Here is a 21,137-nt window from a genome sequence, read left to right as displayed (position 1 = left end):
AATGTCTAAATAAAGACATTCAAACTGCACAACTAAATCAGATAGCCTGACCAGCAACTGGAAAAAATATTCAGTTGCACAGTTAACAAGAGTGGACAGATTTACCAACAAACCAACAGATTCCAGAGCATTACCATCTATTAGGACATGTATTCTCTTTCAGTCTTTATTTGCTAAATTTTATGAAAAAGGGTGATAAATTGACACAAGGGTTAACGGCCTTGGAATGTGAATTGTTACCTTGGAAAGGTGACACCACCACCAGGGATGCCATAAACAAGTTCAGATTACTGAGCAACCAGACATGAACCAGCAATAAAGTCTAAAATTGAACAAACTCCCACTTCACTCAACAATCTTAGATCAAAATCCTTTAGTTCAAACTTAAAACTTCAAAAATATAGAATTTTTTTTAATAGCCCCCTTATATTTTTCTTCTATCACCTCATATTGGTACTTTGGAAATAGAAGTAACATTTTTCAAAGCAATGTATTTCTTTTATAGAATCAACATTTTCCATGGCTACAGCATTGATTCAAGGTACATAGGTACAGGAGTCGTTGTTTGGCTCCTAGAGATGGGTTAATTGTGCCCTAATTCCATTTACCCTCCTCTGTCCCAAAACTCTTAATACCTTTTGATTAACAAATATCTATTAATTTCAGATTTCAAATCAATAATATGCTGAGCATCAAGTAGCATCTGCTCAAGAGAATCCCAAACATCCGCCACCCTTTGCAAATACAAATTCCACCATGAAAGCTCTCAGTTTTAGGCTATGTTCCTCTCGTCCTAGAATTCCCAACCATGAGAAACAGCTTCTCTCTAGCTCACCGTTTCTCTTTAATTCCTGGCAAACCTCAATCAAATTATCCATTTACCTTCTAAATTCCTGACAGTACACACTCGGTAGTATGATCTTTCCTTTCAATGGAGTTCAGGTGTCACACTGATAAATCCATACTGCACTCCCACCAAAGCCAAAATATCCTCTCTCGGGGATGGTGCCTATAACTGAACACAACACCCAGTTAACTAGGCTGTCTAAATTGGATTTCATGTAGCTGTAGCATAACCACGACCTAATTTTATTCCCAACTTCTAGATATAAAGCCCAACTCTCATTTTGATTGTTTTCATACCTGCTCCATGACATTTAATAAGTTATGTACAGAAATCCCCAAATATTTTTTGACCTTTACTCTTTGGAGTTTTTCCACTATTTAAGTATTGCTCCAATCTATACATTTTAGATCCAAAAGCAGATGGCTTCATATTTGCTTAATATAGATTTGCTACAATTTACACTTAATCTATTAATATCTTATTTGTAATTTTATGGAATCAAGCACGCTACTTAAAATGTCACCCTTCTTTATGTCATTGCCAAATTTGAACATGTGATTCACTATTACATTGCCCAACTTGTTAATCAATAAGTTGTCAATTCTTGCTGAGATACAATTCCATCGCGGCTTGCAAAATGGTCCGTGAATAATCTCTTTATAAAATTACAGAAAATCTCAACTATACAGATGATACTTTTTAGTAATTTGGTAAAGAGATCATTCACAGCCCATTCTGTTACTCACAATGGAGTTCATAAGGAGCTTGGATTCTGGGGTAGGGCATTTGGAAGGACTGCTCTAGTTCTCCAACACAACGGTCCAGCTCCCAGAACGGTTTTATGACCACTCACCCCAACCCAACCACCTGTTGAGGTGATTATTAGTTTTTGAAGTCTAGCCAAACATTCAGGGCTGCTTGCTTTTTATTCATTCACAGGATGAAGGTATCATTGGCTAGGCAGCATGAATGTCCTTCCCTAACTGCACAGAGGGCAGTTCAGAGTCAACTACATTGCTGTGGGTCTGGAGTCACATGTACGCCAGACCAAGTAAAAGATGGCAGTTTCCTTCCCTAAAGGGAAACGGTGAACCAGATGGGTTTTTCCAATAATCGGCAATGGATTCATGGTTATTATTAGATTCTGAATTACAGATATTTATTGAATTCAAATTCCACCATCTGCCATGGCAGGATTCGAACCTGGGTCCCCAGATTGTTATCTTGTTCTTTGAATTAACAGTCCAGTATAACACATCTAGACCACCTCCCAGCCACAGCTGCCACAATAAAAACTTCCAGTTACATTATCTGAAATTACAGAATAGAATGGTAGTTAAATTTCCACTTTTACGAAGACTGCTTGTCAATCAGTGGAGGGGTGCAGGTGCGGAGATTTCTTTCTGACCTCTTAACAGAAGGGTTTTTTTTTAAACAAGTAAAACGGGTAGAGTTGTCAGTTGATTTACATCGCAGCATGAAATAGGATTGTAGATTTTACTAAGACATTGCTTTATACATTATGCCATTTCCACTTTCATAAATGTTTTATAAAATGTACCATAACACATACAAAGACTGGCCAACATATGAGTCAACTTACCTTTGTAAGATAAATCGTTATGATGAATCACTATATTAAAAAATACATCTGCATTAAAACTGATCATCTACCAATGGCATTCAAAGATGTCAATATAGTTTACACACTTTTAGAATGTTCAAGTCCTCAGCGGTAACAAACTCCCATACGTGAGCTTTTCTACAACTTCCAAAACTCTCACCAGCACACCAGAATTGTGTTCAGGATGAAATACAATTTTCATGAGGTCATCACAAAGGGGACGCCCAATCTCAGAACAGGTGAACTTGAAATTTGCTAAAAAGCCACACAAATGATGTAGGACTGAGAAAACAGATGAAAAGCGTCTATTTTTCAGGAAAAAAACCAAAATTCAATATTTCACCGGATGGAGGCACTATTACTGCAAGATAAGAATCTAGCCACTGAAGTTTGCACTTCTGCCAATTCTCCAAGTCCTTAATTTCCTGAATCTCTACAAGGGTAGTAATTGCTTTCTGCTGGTAAGAGGCTTACCTCCACTAAATATTTTCTTAGGTGTACTATAACCACTCAATGATCCAAATCACAGATGCAAGCTGGTCACCACTCATCACCATAGCTCCATGCCTCATCATTATCCATTCTGTCTTGCTGTTTTTCAAGAAGCGTTCAAGTTTCCCATCATCTTTCTTTTTTGCATGGCAACACCACAGGTCAAATAAGCTCTCAATGGACTGTCACAAAGATACGTTAGAAAAAAAGTTATTTTAGACCTTTATACTTGAACTTTTTTTCAACTAAGATACTAGGCCGCATACCGATCTTTTAGTTCTGGAACTAAAGTCAAAATCCAGCCCAGCCTCATCAGAAGGCTTTTTAGGCTGTTAACCACAAGGCACGGTGCAAAATTAATTTGAGCAACAGCAGTTCATTTTCTAGTGGATTGCTACTACTACCCAACTTCAACATTATACAAAATAAAAGGTCATTCAATCCACTCCTCCATTCAATTAGGTCATGGCTGATATCTACCTAAATGCCACTTTTCCCACACTATCCCCATACCAGTACCAAGCTAAACAAGGCATGTCACATCATTAAACCTTGCTGGGAAGACATGCCTGACCCACAAAAAGTGGTTTATTTTAAAACTAAGCTCTGTTGGGTGAGAAGTCTCGCTGAAATGAAAAATGGAAAGGTTGGGTGATGACTGACCAGCTTGCATCTGTGATTTGGATACTTGAGTCATTATGGTGCAGTACAATATTTAGCGGAGGTAAATTTAAAAGATGATCTTTCGGGAATGTGTTCACAATACAAGCACCTCCAAAGGTTTAATTCTATACATAAAAACAAAATCCTGTAAGCAGATCCTCTTCATTCTTGGTTAAATTGCAGGATGTTTTTTTTTCTGGTACTTACAACGCGAACAAAAGATGACACGTAGTCTGTATTAGAGCTCTCGCTGCCCAATTTTCTTGGGATCCTGATCCGGTACAGCCCATCAGTACTAGCCATATCCTGTCAGAAATGGCAAAGCAACAAAGATCATAGATAGACAGACAATGAATCTGGATTATGAAAAGTCGATCTAAAATGTCCAAGGTTAAACAATTTTCTGGATTCTACCAGTCATGCATTCTCATCAGAATAAGATTCATTTAAGTAACCAAGAAATGACACAAAAGTTATATTCATCAGAAATATCAGAAGACACAGTTCAAACTCCACAATCCAGCTCTTGGGCAGAAAATTGCTTCCTTCTTGTCTTCACACCAACAGAAAAAATGGTTCGTCTAACTGTCTCTGACGACTGCTAAAATCCAGTCAGAAAACCCTAACTAAACGTACCCACCTTTTGAATCGATTGAAGACCTAACCTAAGGAAGAACTACACTTTTTCTCTCTCAGGATACTTGGAGTACTCAGAAAAAATCCTGCTCAGAATCCTTATTTTATAACACTGAAGTATTGATCCCCTTAATTGTTCCTTTCTACTTGGGTCAATTTTCTTAACGATAAAGGCAATGAGACATTTTCAACTGATCTCCTACAAAGACAGACCTCTTTGCATTTCTGTGTGTGGCTTTAAGACCAAAGGTCTTTTAACTGATAAAATTCTGGATAGGTTTTTGTCTCCCAGCTTGCTGCTTGCATCACTTTTAAAAACACAGGCAGTTAGTACAAGGATATTAATAGAAATAATTTAAGAAATTCACCGTTTATTCACTCATGGTCATTAGCCATCAATTCTTCAATTGTATTATAATGCCGGTACTGTTAATTATTGGAAAAAAATTAGTTTATCAATATTTTGAGATTGTTAACTGTGGATGTGTGATAGCACAAGTGAGCTTCTTTCAAAAAAATGTACTAATACAGAAATTAACAGCCACTTTCCCTTGTGTTATGATCACAGGTGATGTAATACTGGACAAATCAGATCTCAGGGTGAAACGTTGCTCGACAGATCATAAGTTTTATTTCTGGAATTAATGTGAATGACTGTCACGAAACGTACTCACCATGATGTTGTCAATATCCATTCAACAATGCAATGTATAAAAAAGATAATTTAGGAAGATCATAACCTAAATACCAAAAAGAAAAATTCAACCATTTCCCAGTAATATTCTTCAGAAACTGACATGTGACAGGGTTGTAAACATTTTACTTTTGACAGCTTTTTTTTTTAAAACTATCTCCACACATCAGCATATGTGACTATCACCTCTCAAAATGCTTAGGCACAACTTTTTCATTGATTTTTAACTGAACTCCGAGAAACTTTGTCCAGTTAAAATGCTACTTAAAAACATTTTTAAGACTTGTTTCCAGCTTTGAAAGCCTGTACTGCCACAAACTAAACTACCCTTCTATAGGTATGAAACTGCCCACCTAAACTGAAACCAGATTGTGGTCAATTTGTCTGTCAGAAAAATTTCAATATTGTAAATATTTCATCAATTAACTTCCAGCAATGCTCCCACTAAGCTGGGAGGCACCTGCTGGGAAGCACCACGCATGATTGGAGCACCAATGTATTGCTTGTATTTCTGGTATCTGCTGCCGCCCACAGACCTCAGAGGTCTACACCAGGGGAATAAAAATTAGAGGAAACCATTGCTTCCCAGGTAGTTTACCTAATAATTTAGCTCAAGTCATAGATATTCTTGGAAATGACGTTTGAACTCACTGTTCAAAATTACCTTCTGACCTTTGTTGAAAGAAACATGCCAGTTTAGTTCACCTTTACTTTGAAATCCAAATTCCCAAATGATAATAGAAGATGAGCCTTTATCACACTTGTATTTTGTTAATGAAAAATGTGTTTATGGAATGTTTCTGAAAGTACCAGATTTACTAAATCTTAAACTACAATCTAAAACCCAGGAATATTTACATCATTATAGCTTGACTGATTTGTCTTCATTTGAAGCCTGAGTACACATTCTTTCCAGCAAGTGGTCATTGGACAGCAAATAGAATCTGGAACCAACCTAAACTAGCTTTGCCCAACCTTCTCCCTCACAGCTGTCAAAACAGGATCAGCAAACTTCAAGGTTGAATAAGAAGCTTGCCAGCAACAAACGTTTTGTTTTAAGTTCTTCAATTTCTTTTTCAACCTTTGTGATGCACTGGATCCACTTATTACCCACTTTAGCTTTCTGCCACCTTGCTGACCAGCTCTATTTTGTAGTCCTGCCCGTAGCCATATTTAGCACGATATCAGCATTACACTATGAGAATAACTGTGCTTATATCAATATGTTTAATGTTGTGTTAATATTCAATACCCTTGATTTCTCATCTTAAATTATTTTTATAATAGCCAATAAGTTTGGGCGTTCTCTTCAGGCACAGCCCACGGTCAGGACAAAATGAATAATCACATAGCTGGATGCTTTTCCACATTATAAATGGACAAATCTACCCTTCCCATCAAATAAACTTGATTTTGAATCTTAAGTACCAACATGTCAAATATCACTGAATTTGTTCAGGGAATGTGGGTGTTGTTGGCTGGGCCAGCAGTTATTACCCAACACTAATTGCCTGCTAATTGCAGTTATGTGATTCCAGCCCCACATTGCTGTGGGGTTGAAATCACATGCTATGTGATCTGGCCTACAAGTTCTTTCCCTAAAGGATGTTAACGAATGCATTCATTCAAAAGTCACAATCTTCATTAAAATGTCAATAAATCACAACTGAATATTTTGGACAGCATGAGGACACCAGAACTAGGAGCAGATATCTTTGAGCCCCTCAAGCCCTCTTCATTGTCGGTTATTTACCTCAGCTCCATTTTTCCACACTACTCCCACATTCCCGAACATAATTATCTCAACAATTGCTTCCTAAAGCTTCTTCTCATTGTGATTCATTTTGGGGGATCCCAGATAAAGCAGGAGGTGGTCAAGACGGAAGAATGTGGGGAGAGATCCATGAGCACAGACTAGGGGGAGCATGGTGGTGGCGGCAGAAGAGGGGACTGTAAGAGCAGGGATGGGAGAGACCTGTGAGGGAAGGGACCAGAATCAACAAAGCATGGATGTAAGGGAGGGGGACATGTGGGCACAGTTGAGGAACAGCCCTAAGACAGCAAGTATTGGAGAGTTCCTGAAGAGATCAGGCAAACATTTTTGGCATAGCATTCAGGCCCCAACATTCAGCCAGATGCCATGTCCTCCAAAAACAAAACTCAGACCATTTATAGGATTCATGCAGCTTTAAGCATTCACTTAGACCTCCGCAGCAACAACTGCTACCTCAAAATTTGAGCTGTAGACCCCAGTTTGAGGACTCCTGCCTCTGTCTCAAATCTGTATCTTGAATAAACTCAACAGCTGTCTAACCAAAAGCCTGTCAAGGTATAGAATTCCAAGGTTCAACACCCCGTCAAGTGAAGAAATTTATCACCTCAGTGAGGGGACAGAGAACATAAAACATAGAAAACATAGAACAATACAGTGCAGAACAGGCCCTTTGGCCCTCAATGTTGCGCCGACTTGTGAACTAATCTAAGCCCATCCCCCTACATTATCGCATCATCATCCATATGCTTATCCAAGGGCTGTTTAACTGCCCCTAATGTGGCCGAGTTATCTACGTTGGCAGGCAGGGCATTCCATGTCCTTACCACTCTGAGTAAAGAACCTGCCTCTGACACGGTCTTAAATTTATCCTCCCTCAATTTGCAGCTATGCCCCTTCATACAAGCCAACGTCATCATCCTAGGTAAAAGACTCACACTGTCCACCCTATCTAATCCTCTGATCATCTTGTATGTCTCTATTAAATCCCCTCTTAGCCTTCTTCTCTCCAATGAGAACAGACCCAAGTCCCTCAGCATTTCCTCATAAGACCTTCGGTCCAGACCAGGCAACATCCTGGTAGATCTCCTCTTGCACTTTTTCCAATGCTTCCACATCCTTCATGTAATGGGGCGACCAGAATTGTATGCAATATTCCAAGTGAGGCCTCACTAGCGTTTTGTACAGTTGCAGCATGACATCATGGCTCCGGAACACAATCCCTCTACCAATAAAACCTAACACACCTTCTTAACAGCACTACCAACCTGGGTGCCAACTTTCAGGGACCTATGTACATGGACACCAAGATCCCTCTGCACATCCACACTACCAAGAATCTTTCCATTGACCCAGTATTCTGCTTTCCTATTATTCTTCCCAAAGTGAATCACCTCACATTTATCTGTATTGAACTCCATTTGCCACCTTTCAGCCCAATTCTGCAGTTTACCCAAGTTTTCCTGCAACCTACAAACATTCTTCCACACTGTCCACCACTCCACCGACTTCAGTGTCATCTGCAAACTTATTAACCCATCCACCCATGCCTGTGTACAAGTTATTTATAAAAATGACAAACAGTAATGGTCCCAATACAGATCCTTGAGGCAACCACTAGTAACCGGACTCCAGGTTGAACATTTGTCATCAATCACCACTCGTTGCCTTCTTACAGAAAGCCAGTTTCTAATCCAAACTGCTAAATCTCCCTCAATCCCATGCCTCCACATTTTCTACAATAGCCTACCATGTGGAACCTTAAAGGTTTTACTGAAGTCAATGTACACTACGTCAACTGCCCTACCCTCATCCACATGCTTGGTCACCTTCTCAAAAAACTCAACGGGGTTTGAGAGACATGACCTGGCCTTGACGAATCCATGTTGACTATCTCCATTTCAAACTGTTGCTTGCTAGATGATAAATCCTATCTCTTATAATCCTTTCCAAAAAAAAAATACTTTTCTTACAACAGACTATAGGCTCACTGGTGTATAATTACCTGGTTCATCTCTACTGCCCTTCTTGAACAAGGGCACAACATTTGCAATCCTCCAGTCCTCTGGTTCTAAACCTGTAGACAATGAGGACTCAAAGATCAAGGCCAAAGCCTCCACCATCTCCTCCCTAGCTTCCCAGAGAATCCTCGGAAAAATCCCATCCAGCCCAGGGAATTTATCTACCTTCACACCTTCTAGAATTGATAACACCTCCTTCTTACTAACCTCAATCCTTTCAAGTCTAATAGCCCGTAACTCAGTCTTCTCCTCTACCATATTCTCCTCTTCCTGAGTGAAAACAGATGAGGAATATTCATTTGGCACCTCTCTGATCTCCACAGGGTCCCCACACAACTTCCCACTTCTGTCTTTGACTGGCCCTATTCTTACCCGAGTCATCCTTTCATTCTTCATGTATCTATAGAAAGCTTTAGGGTTCTCTTCTACTCTACCTGCTAATGTCTGCTCATGACCTCTCCTTGCTCTTCTTAACTCTCTCTTTAAATCCTTCCTAGCTAATCTGTAACTTGCCATCACCACATCTGAACCAACTCGTCTCATCGTCACATAAGCCTCCCTCTTCCACTTAACAAGAGATACAATTTCTTTAGTAAACCACGGTTCCCTTACCTTATCACTTCCTCCCTGCCTGACTGGGACATACCTATCAAGGACACGCAATATCTGTTCCTTAAATCAGTTCCACAATTCAACTGTCCCCAACCCCTGCATTGTGCTACCCCATTCTATGCCTCCCAAGTCTTGCCTAATCACATTATAAATGCCCTTCCCCCATCTATAATTCTTGCCCTGTGGCAAGTTCCAATCCCTTTCCATTGCTAAAGTAAACATAACCGAATTTTGGTCACTCTCTCCAACATGCTCACCTACCACTACATCAAACACCTGGCCTGGTTCATTACCAAGTACCAGATCCAGTGTGGCCTCCCCTCTTGTCAGCCCTTTGACATACTGTCAGGAAACACTCCTGTACACATTGGACAAAAACTGATCCATCTGGCATACTAGAGTTATAGCATTTCTAGTCAATGTTGGGGAGGTTAAGGTCTCTCATAATGACCACTCTGTTCCTTTCACTACTGCCCAGAATAGTTTTGACAATCCTCTCCTCCACATCCCTGGAACTTTGCTGAGGGCTATAAAAAACTCCCAGCAGCATGACCTCTCCTCTCCTGTTTCGGATTTCAGCCCAAACCACCTCAGTAGACAAGTCGTTGTCAAAAGTTCATCCAGGCACCGTTATACAGTCCTTGACTAACAAAGCCACACCTACCCCTCTTTTACCACCTTCCCCTGATCTTTATCAAAGATCTAAACCCTGGAACCTGCAACATCCATTCCTGATCTTGCTCTATCCATGTCTCCATGGCCACAACATCGAAGTCCCAGGGACCTATCCATGCTGCAAGCTCACTTACCTTATTCCAGATACTCCTGGCATTGAAGTAGACACAGCTTGCTGTCTGCCAGCACACTCCTGTGACAGTGAAATCCTGTCCGTGTCCTCCCTACTCGCATCTTCCTGTGTACTGGAACTACACCACAGGTTCCCATCCCGCTGCTGAGCTAGTTTAAATCCACCCTGCAGCCCTCACTGATTCAAACAAGCAGGAAAAAAAAGTATCAAACTGACAAATAAATGCAAAGCCCAAGGCTCCTGCACTCCTGTCCTCTGGGTCCCCTTACCAGCCTCACTCTCAGTCACAACCTCTTTTCCATGATCACTGACTGAATCAGAAAACCAGGTACGTTTTGCATTCCCTGATGAGCTGCAGTGTCTGTAGTTTGGCCTCTAGTTTAAACTGAGCCAAAGCTGCTTGAGCTATAAACAATTATCACAGACACGTTAGCCCTAGGTCACACTAGAAACTTAGAATTTCCTACAGCACTTTTTCTGGAATTTATAATAATTTACAGTGTTTAATCAAGTAACAATGAGAAGCAAACAATGATCAATCTATTATTTACCACATAATAATTAGCCTCTAATTGAGCTCAGGGCTGATTTAAAGTTATGAACAGGCTCACCATAGATAGTATGTCATAGATAATCACCTAACACTTTTTAAAGAGCAGCTTCCTTTTGTTTAAAGTCTAACTACGAGTTCTTAGTGCGCGTGTAATGATAACATAGGTAAAAGGAAACACAAATCAAAAATTTATTAACTCAGAAGTGACAAAAAGTTCAGAAATGTACCTACAACCCAGGAATATAAAAGAAAATGCTGCTTACCCTGAGTTTTGCCCTTTCATCCTCTGTTAATTGTGTCTGAGTTAGAGTGAGAGCATTTTCACGGCCTGGTCTCCACAGGAACGAGCCCCTCTTTTTATACTGAACACTGTCATCTACAATGATAAAACAAATCTTTATTATTGTCAAATGGATCACAATGTAATGGTATCTTAAATTCTGGAAGCATAATTTCAGGGTATTGAACTGGACGACATTGCAGAGAAATTCTCAACAAGTAGAAAGAACGCTTTCCCTCACTAACCAGGAGATATGAAGCAAATTAAAACAACCTGACTTCTCTCATAGTGGAGATCAGCTAATTCTCAGCAAGCCATATTCGACCCATTGAGTCTACACTAGTTCAAAGAGCAATCCTATCATGGCCACTATCCTGTCTGTTCCTAATACTCCCACAATGGTTTGTTCTTCACAATTCTCTGTTCACCATTCTGTCAGGCAATGCAACCCAAAATCTTAACCATTCCACGACTGAATTTTTTTTTAGTTGTCTTTGTTCAATTAGCTCAATTCTGCAGTCATTAATCCTTCAAACATTGGAAATGATTTGCTGCAGGATTCCCTGATGTATCCCTCAACTGGGCCAAACAAATCAACAAGCCTTCCATTTGGACACCCACTGTGATATTCAAGATTCGACACTCATTTGAAAATCAATCATTCGTGTCAACTTTTCAGACTTACCAAATTCAAATGAGTGTTCAAGGGGCACAGACAATCCAATATTTTCAGCATCTGGAATATCTCCGGGCTGAAAGAGAAGAAATAGAAATTACTGGTTGTGCATCACTGCAGTGATACAGATCTGATCATTTCACCATGGTGGGCTTAGTAACAGCATCAAGCACTACCAGCTCAGGCATGAGTCAGGGAGACCAAGCAGCTCTAACAGCAGGGCTTCTGAAAGAACACAATAACATTGTTCAAGATAATAAAATGTGAGGCTGGATGAACACAGCAGGCCAAGCAGCATCTCAGGAGCACAAAAGCTGACGTTTCGGGCCTAGACCCTTCATCAGAGAGGGGGATGGGGGGAGGGAACTGGAATAAATAGGGAGAGAGGGGGAGGCGGACCGAAGATGGAGAGTAAAGAAGATAGGAGGAGACATTGTTCAAATTTGGTTTATCCTATGTTAATTAACTCTGACCTTTAAAGTGAAGAAAACTGAAGTCTACAAAACACCGAGACCTGGTGTTTCTGTTCAGATGCAGTGTACTCAAAGACTCTGTGGATAAGAGGCCACCCTATGACTTGATGCTTTCAGTCAGGATTACACATTGGCTTAGAAATTAGAAAGACAGACACAATGCAAAACCACTAGTTCCTCCCTTAACTGCTGATAAATGTGATCTCATCATGATGATACTGCACTCTTGTTGCCTGTATTGTTGCAACAAGGCTTGCTATTTTTAGATAAAACATCACCCCACCAGCAAAATGAAAAAAGACAAATGATCCATCAGGGAAAAGGATCAACCATTGCATATCAATTATTGCACAGCGCTAAAGACAGGCAGACTGATTTTGTGAACATTTTCCACAACCTTCTGACATCTCAAATAATTTTACAGCCAATGAAGTATACTTCTGAAGGACAGTCACTCCTTAATTGTGAAAAATATGGAAGTCAGTTTTTGCACAGCAAGCTTCCTCAAACAAAGTACAGGTAACCTGCTTATCAGTCATGTTGGTTGAGGATTAGATATCAGCCATCGCACCAGGGAGAAATCCCCTGTTTTGACCATAGATATTGACCACAACTTCCTTGCTCTTCTTCAACATAATGTCACAGAATCAAATTTAAGACCACGAGAGGACAGACGAGTTGTCATTTCAGCATCAGCCAACGGGCAATTATCTTTAATGATGGAGCGCATTCTAATGCTCAAGTGTTATCCTAGATTTTGTACTCAAGACTAGGAATCTTGTGTCTCAGGTGCAAGAGCGGTACCACTGAGCCACAGCTTAAACATCTACAATGAAAAGGAAACTCCAACATACTTCAGCACTGCTCTTCCCCACTTTAGAGAGCATCCCATTACATGATAGATCACTGCAAATAATGTTAGATAATTTTTTTTGCCATACATGCAGGGCGATCATAATCATCCAGCAATGCAATTACAGATATTTCTCCCCAAACCAAGCTTGTATATGGAGAAAGTATCGTGGGCTGTGTAACACTAGTACTAGCACCAGTAATGAAAGCAGCTGAACTGATTAATTAAATGCTTCACACAAGCATATCACACCAACATTCAATAGCAATTCCTGACAGCAATTATTCCTAAAACATTTTCCTACTATCAAACTAAAGAAGCCATTAGACAGTGCAGTTTTACTTCACTGTAAATATTAATGTCTCAAATTAAAAGTCAGCTTCTAGGCAACTGTTCACATTTACAAAATGCACCACAGGGTCTGTACTTCAGAGTCAAAGGTACATTTCTCCTTGGAGACAGTATTTTTTGGAAAGATTGAAAGATATCTGCTAATTTCAGTGGATAACACAACCTCATTAATACCAAGCAACATTCGCTACAACAGATTATCTCTGTCATTACTGCAGATGCATCGGACCATTAATAGTAAATCACAGGATGGCTGCACATGGTATACATTATGCTGCAACTGAGGCAAAAACCTGCAGCTTTTCTGGGAGCAAATGCAACACTTCATTTTATTTGTGTCTTTTTTAGGCGCTATTCATAATCTGTGATAAAATCATTTCAGTTAGTTTCAATTAATATTCTGCTTCAGAGATCACCACGTCTAGGTGAGGGTAATGAGGAGTGAAAATAGAAAATCGACAGGAGATTTGCACATTGCCGTTTCACTGTTCGAAGCTAAATTTGATTCCAACTCAGATGGTTAAACACAAAGCCACTATTTCAAAGAAGAGCAAGGCAGTCCTGGCCGATATTTAGCACATTGCTGCGTGTGGTATCTTGCCAGGCAATGACAATTGTTTAAGTACAAAGGAGACCATTCAGCCCGTCATGTTTCACTAGTTCTACTACCTAGTGGCAATCTACTACTTTCCCCGCCCCCCCCATACCCTTGCAACAAATATCCAAATAACCATCCAACACCTCTTGAAAGCCTCAACTGAACGTGCATCCATCAAAATTTTAGGTGGTGCATTCTATACCCTAACTACTCAGAATGAAAAGATTTTTTTTCACATTACCCATGTTTCATTCGTACATATTTGAAACTTGTATCCTCTCATTCTTGTTCCTTTTGACAAGCAGGAACAGCTTATCCCTCTCTACTCTGTTCAGCTAACTCATGATTTGAAACCTTCAAATCACTCGAGTCTACTCTCAACCAGTTATACATTAGCATTATACAAAAAATTTGGCCATACTCAAAAATGCTTCATTGGATATAATGCCAACAAATGACACTATATGAACACAAGTGTCTTTCTTTGTTTGATGTGCCCTTGTAAACTAGAATGAGTTTTATGCCAATACTGATGCATTCCTAGACACTCCACTAATCAAAGTTTAGGGTTTCTGATGTCAACGTAAATCCTCATCACAGTGATTCAAGGCAGGTTATATTCTGGGTCTGAAATTATGACAAGGCCATGCCAATTGCTAAAGATGCCTTGATTGGTTGCTCACATATCCCATGGATTGAAATGTCGCTGTTCATACTGTTAAGAGATACGTAACCTGAAAAGGTAGCCATCTGGAAACTAGACAGTTCAATTCAAACACAAATGCATTTAAATTTGAGAAGGAGACACAGTACTTACTGACAAGTCTTAACAGGCAAAACGTGCCACATGAATACTTGAACTTTCATTTTCTCTTCTCGTCACCCTAGCCTAAATTTCTCTTCACCTGAATGAAAATAGAGGCACACAGGTTACAGTCAACTTCTGCAACCTAGTGGTTATGCCTCACACACATATTAAGGCAGTGAATGCCTGCAGGCTGTTTCATGACATAGGGTATTACAGTTGGCCACAAATTTGTCTTCTCACGATGTCCATACATATACTTTTCAGTCAGTTTGGAGTGAGGGGTAAAAGTGAACGTCCTTCAGGACATTAAGGCAGCATTTGACCAATTACTGCATCAAGAGGCCCAAGAAAAACTGGAGTCAATGGGAATGAGGAGGACGGGTTTAGAGTCATAACTGAAAAAAAAACAGAAGACAGCATGGTTGTTGAGGTCAATCATCAATCCATGGATATGACTAATGGAGTTCCTCCAGGTCATATCCCAGGTCCAACCATCTTCAGTTGTCCTTTTAAGCGATATAGGTCATGGATCGGAAGACACTAATCGGAAGAGCATTGCTAAGTTATAGTGTCGATGAAATACACCTGCGGCCCCTGTATGTCAGTGTTCAAAGTAATGAATGTTGCAGTTGGTGGATGGAGTATCAATCAAGCAGCTATTTTGCCCTGAATGGTAGAGTTCCTTGAATGTTGTTGGAGCTGCAGCTGCTTCATCAATAACCATCTCTCCATAAAGTCAGAAACGGGCATACTCATGATGCAATCATCAGTGTTCAGCATTTGTGAATCTTCAGATACTAAAGTAGTTTGTTTCCCTACGCAGCACCTTCTAAACCAGTTATCCCTACCATCTAGAGGGACAAAGGCAACATATATGGGGCAACACCAACACTAGTACATTCCCCTCCAAGCCACTCACCAGTACAATATCACCATTATTTCATGGTCATTTGGCCAAATTTCCACAAATCCTTACCTAACAGCATTACGGGTCTACCTACACAACATGGACAGCAGCAATTAAAGAAGGCAGCTCACCACCACTTTCTCAAGTCAGGATGGTGAGTGGCTTGAATGGAACTTTAAAACGTGGTGGCGTTGACATGTATCTGCCACCTTTGTTCTTCGAGATGGAAGTTGGTTTGGCTGGTACTGTCTAAGAATTTTTGGTAAATTTATGTAGAGCATCTTGTACGTAGTATACACTGCTGCTACTGAACATCTTGGTGAAGGGAGTGGATGCTTGTGGATGTAGTGCCAATCAAAAGGGCTGCCTTGTCCTGGATTGTGTCAAGCTTGAGTGTTGTTGGAGCTACACTCATCTAAGCACAATACATTCCATTACATTCTTGACTTGTGCCTGGAGTATGGTGGACAGAGTTTAGAGAGTCAGCAGCTGAGTAATTGCTGCAGGATTCCTAGCCTCCAATCTGTTCTTGTAGCCATTGTATTTATATGACGAGTCCAGTTCAGTTTCTGGTGAATGGTAACTCCCAGGATGTCAATAGTGAGGGAATTTAATCAACGAATGTCATGGGGCAATGGGTGGACTGTCTCTTATTGGAGATGGGCATTGCCTGGCATTTGCATAGTGTGAATGTTACTCACTGTTTTTCAGTCCAGCCTAGATACTGCGTCAGTATCTGGAGGAGTCACAAACGGTGCTAAACATTGTGCAATCATCAGTGAACTTCCCCACTTCTGTCCTGCTGATAAAGGAAAGGTCTTTGAAGACCAATGGATCTAGGACACTACCCAGAGTAACTCCTCCAGAGACGTTCTGAAGTTAAGACGACTGACTTCCTTTGGGCTAGGTATGATTCCAAACAATGGAGAACTTTATCCAACTTTATCCCACTGACCACAGTTTTGCTAAGGTTCCTTGATACTAAACTGTGTCAAATGCAACCTTGCTGTAAAAGACTACCAACTGTCACCTCGCCTCTGGAAGTCAGCTGTTTGGACCATGTTTGATTAGAGGCCATAAATGAGGTAAGGAGCAGAGTGACCCTGGTGGAACCCAAACTGGATGTCACTGAGTAGGTGGTCCTTGTTAGTGCTGTTGATCCATCCCTTTGACAACTTAGTGTAGACTGAAATAGTTGGTCAAATGGTGTTGGACTTGTTCTATGTTTTGTTCACAGGACGTATCTGGGAAATTTATCATGTTATTGAATAGGTGTTAGTGTTGTATCTACAATGGCACAGCTTGGCTAAGGGTGTGGCAAATTCTGGAGTACAAGTCTGAAAACAAAAATGTTCTATGTTACTAAAAATGCACAGCACTTGTTTTTTCAAGTTGTGAAATTATTCCAAGTTGTTCAGCTATAAGCAGCGCCTGACCTCCACTCCAGACTGTGACCCAAAATAGGAAAATACATGGTGCCTTACAAGTCCCACAGAAGTCTAATTCAGCAGAGACCCAGAATGGAGACCTGGGACATTCTGAATGTGGGTCATTGCTCAGGTGGCAGCAGACATATTGACAGAATTGAATAATAGTCATTTTAAAGAAAAATGTAATCAGTAAGGACAAACACTGGGTCCCAGAATAATTCAAATTATTCATAATTTGGAAAATTCTTCATAACTAAAAGCCCATTTCTCCAATATGAACACTGTTTTCTTTGGCTAGACAATTGAATGGCTCCAAGTTCCACAATATACCCATGCCTCTTGGAAGAGCACCTTGTACAGAAACACGGCGACACTGTTCTATTCCACACATCAGCCACTTTATGAAATCTCTTCAGTATGACTAGTGCAGATACGGACTGGTCTCAAATGGTAAGGCAACTACTCAAAGACACAATTTTTACAACTTTTAATTTAAATAGCCATAACTTGAAAGCATCATATCAACAAGAAATTCAAAGCAGAACTTTTGCATCAGAGTTTTTAAAAAATAAATTTATATTATGGTAAATGCTGCAAAGCTTCAAATTTCTTGTTTTCAATCCAAAATCACAAACAAGCGTGACCCAAGATGTCAAATAAAAACCAAAAGAACTGTGGGTGCTAGAAATTCTCAGCAGATCTGGTAGCATCTGTGGTGAGAATTAACATCTACTGGTCCATCCTCGGAGCTGAAAGATGTCAAGCATGCCATGTAGAAAGAGCTGCAAATCCTCTTCCACTCCATCTCCTGTCTACTCCCACACAAAGGCAAAATACTGCAGATGCTGTAAACTTGCAGTATTTCCTATCAGTGTTCTTATCAATTCCTTCTTGCCATTGTTGTGACACAGTAGTAGCATCCCTACCTGTGCGTCATAAAGACTGGGTCACACCTTCTGATCTACTATAATGTGTCTGAACAGCTTGATAAAAATATCCACAATTCAGTTCAAGTACCTAAACAGTTAAGATGAATAGACTGGATCATTTATATGTAAAATGTGCTGTTCCAGAATTTAGTGGACATTTTCAAGCAGTAAGTAATTCAAAATACATTGTCACATTACTACACAAGGTGCCGCACATTTCTGAACAGGCACAGAAGGCCGGCTTAAGGCATGTTGCAACTAATTTTGCTGCAGATGCAACTCATCAATAAAAAAAAATTTTGGTCAATTAAAACCTCCTGGCAACTTGCAGGTTGTAAATGCTTCCTAGATTCTGGCATTATAGGAAAATGGCAAAGGAAACATATTAAGATAATTGGACAGTTGTTGCCTTAGGGGTACACTTCAGAAATGATGATCAAAGAACTATTTTCCAATAAGTTCAACATTTCTGTTTTTCCAAAAAGAAAAACCCTCACAAGGAGGGCAATCTTCAGTTTAGAAGGCTACTTAGATGATAACATTCTTGCTTTGATGACTTAATCAAATACACAATCACATTAAGAGTTTCAGAATAATTGCACAATCCAATGACAATCACAATTATCTTAATCAATCAGTCAGTCAACCTACAGAATTGTCCACGAGTACACATTTGGAATAACTGAATATCTCAAATGAATTTTGTGATTAAAATAAGACTAAGATAAAGGAGCAAAATTAACCCATTATCTGTGTGGCCTTCTGTATTTATAATTGTGTGCAATATTTGGAGGCATTTATAGAATTGTAAAATGATTCCCAGCACAAACATAGTGATATAGAAACAGTACCAATGGGGATTCCTGCTACAAATAACCTGGGCCATGTCCCATTGTCAGGCAATTGGGCCCTTGCTGTTCCCACTGAGGGGCACCCAGGCTCATGCAGTACTTGCCACCAAACCACCTCAGGCCCTTGCTGTGCCCAGTGCCAGGCACCCAGGCTCAAGCAGTACCTGTTGCCAGGCCCGTTGCTATGCCAACCTGCTGGGCACCTGTTCTGGACCCTCGCGCAGCCACAATTCAAGCTGCAGCCAAACGTCCCGTTCCCAACGGCACCTCGATCCGGTACATCTCGCATCACCACCTCTAACCCCCCTCCCAGCTTCAGGCCTCTCTTCTCGGCTCCTAACCCTGGAGTTCGCTCCTCACCCTCCTGGAGTTGCAGAGACCGGCACCGAAGAGATTAAACAGCAAGAAGCAGCTCAGGATCGCAACGCCCGACGAATCCATCGGTACAAACGCTGAGGCTACGGACCAGCAGAAACTACAGGCCCGGTGCACCATGGGATACACGGAGGACTAAGGCCATGTAGAATGATGTGCTGGATGTCCACGACTCTTACACCGTGGAGCATGTAGGGAAACTGGAAGACTCTCTGAGGAAGCCGGAAGAGCAGACATGAGGCTCTTTGAGGAGGAGGGGAATGGTTGCTGATCCTGTTCCTTCGTGACAGAGCAAACAAACCTGTCGAGTAGTCTTAATTTAGAAGATAGGGAGTCCACCCGTAACTTCTCGTCTGGTTTGTGCTAGAAGTTGTATGTATCTACATACAGGATTCTGTACTTTCTCGGAAAATTTGCCCAGACGAAGCACCTTTAGGAAAAGGGGTTGTAGTGACTGCCAATCCCTGTTGCATTCCTCATAGCAATGTCCTAACCATCTAAAGTCTACCGGTCTCCTCTTTTTAAACCAAACAAATGTGGGATAAGCAGTCCCTGATGGGTCATTGTAACAAAAATACAAATTAAAGGTCAATGATGCATATATAAGTGAAAAGAAACTTACTAAATCAAAATAACATTGCAAGGCGTGATGATTCATTGCAGTCCCCCACTGGTCTCTAAAGGATATCAACCTGTCTAATCTAAGGTTAATCAGCTAATTTAGATTGACAGTTAACAGCTTGATTTAAAAAATATCTACAATTCGTTTCAAGTACCTAAGCAGTTCCCACTGTATTGCCATGCCAATTGTGGCCCAACCACAATTATGCTTTATAAATTACTGTTCTTATTCTAATTCTGGTTTCTTACATTTAAGTCCTGAAGACTGCAAGATGAAAAAGTTCAACTCTATGTTTCTTAGCAATGTTTACATTATGTACCACTATTGTCTGAAATACCTAGTTCAAGGCAGGTTATACACTCATACTAATTAATGTGATTGCTCAATTCCATTCCACACTTTCTCCACATTAGTAACTTCCTTGCACTCAGCACAGAATTTTGCAGAACAGAAGGAGGTTCAAGCGCTGTACCCCTGTCCCAATGCTTTCACCTGCTGTCCAATTTAGTCCTATACCCCAGTTCCTATAATCGTGCAAATTAGTCATCTTCATGAGTATGTCTTTTGAAACGTTTTGTGAATCTGATTCCACAACTTTTTTCTATAGAGCATTCTGATCTTAAGGTTCAGATCAATGTCCTTGTTTTTTTTTGCATTCAGTGATCCACCAATTTATAAAACCAACTACAAGAACATAAGGAAAAGGTGCAAGACAACACTTGAGCAGTGTTGTCGAACAGAGAGACCTAGGGGTTCAGGTACCTAATTCTTTGAAATTTGCATCACATAGAGATAAGGTGGTTAACAAGGCATTTAGTATGCTTGCCTTCATTGCTTGAATGTTTGGATACAGGAGTTGGGATACTATATTGAAATTATACAGGAGATTAGTGAGGCCTTTTCTGGAGTACTATGTCCAGTTCTGTTCATCCTTTTAAAGGAAGGTTATTGTTAAGATGGATGGCTCAGAAGGGATTTAATAGGAGGTTGCCAGGAATGGAAGTTTTCAGTTGTAAGGAGAGGCTGGTTAGGTTGGGACAGTTTTCGCTGAAGCGCAGGAGGTTGAAGGGTATAGAGAAGATGAATGGCAGGTATTTTTGCCCTAGGGTGGGGGGATTTCAAGACTAGGGAACATTTTTTAAAGTGACAGGAGGAAGATTTAAAAACGGGGCAGTTGTGTTTTAATACAGCGGGTGGTTCGTGTGTGGAATGAACTTCCCAAGGAAGTGGTGGATGTGGTTACAGTTATAAAGTACATGTTGA

The 21,137-nt window shown here is 40.4% G+C and overlaps 1 protein-coding gene across 3 annotated transcripts in view; it reads right to left on the bottom strand.

Moving 5' to 3' along the window:
* The window catches only part of emc10 (ER membrane protein complex subunit 10), a 48,721-nt gene extending 29,275 nt beyond the window's left edge, over positions 1-19,446 (bottom strand). For 2 of the 3 annotated variants that reach the window (XM_048521399.2, XM_048521398.2), the window contains exons 1-4: positions 19,238-19,446; positions 11,687-11,753; positions 10,985-11,097; positions 3,834-3,932 (exon numbers count right to left, since the gene is read on the bottom strand). In XM_048521399.2, coding sequence (XP_048377356.1) covers positions 3,834-3,932; positions 10,985-11,097; positions 11,687-11,753; positions 19,238-19,372 — 414 coding nt within the window. In that variant the 5' untranslated portion in view covers positions 19,373-19,446. The remainder of the gene's footprint in view (positions 1-3,833; positions 3,933-10,984; positions 11,098-11,686; positions 11,754-19,237) is intronic. The other variant, XM_048521397.2, reaches the window with a different exon arrangement.
* Positions 19,447-21,137: the final 1,691 nt, after the last annotated feature.

Source organism: Stegostoma tigrinum, chromosome 38, assembly GCF_030684315.1.
Source record: "Stegostoma tigrinum isolate sSteTig4 chromosome 38, sSteTig4.hap1, whole genome shotgun sequence".
NCBI classification, from domain to species: domain Eukaryota; kingdom Metazoa; phylum Chordata; class Chondrichthyes; order Orectolobiformes; family Stegostomatidae; genus Stegostoma; species Stegostoma tigrinum.
Note: the sequence above shows the minus strand (reverse complement) of the source record. Positions and strands in the feature narration are given on the sequence as shown.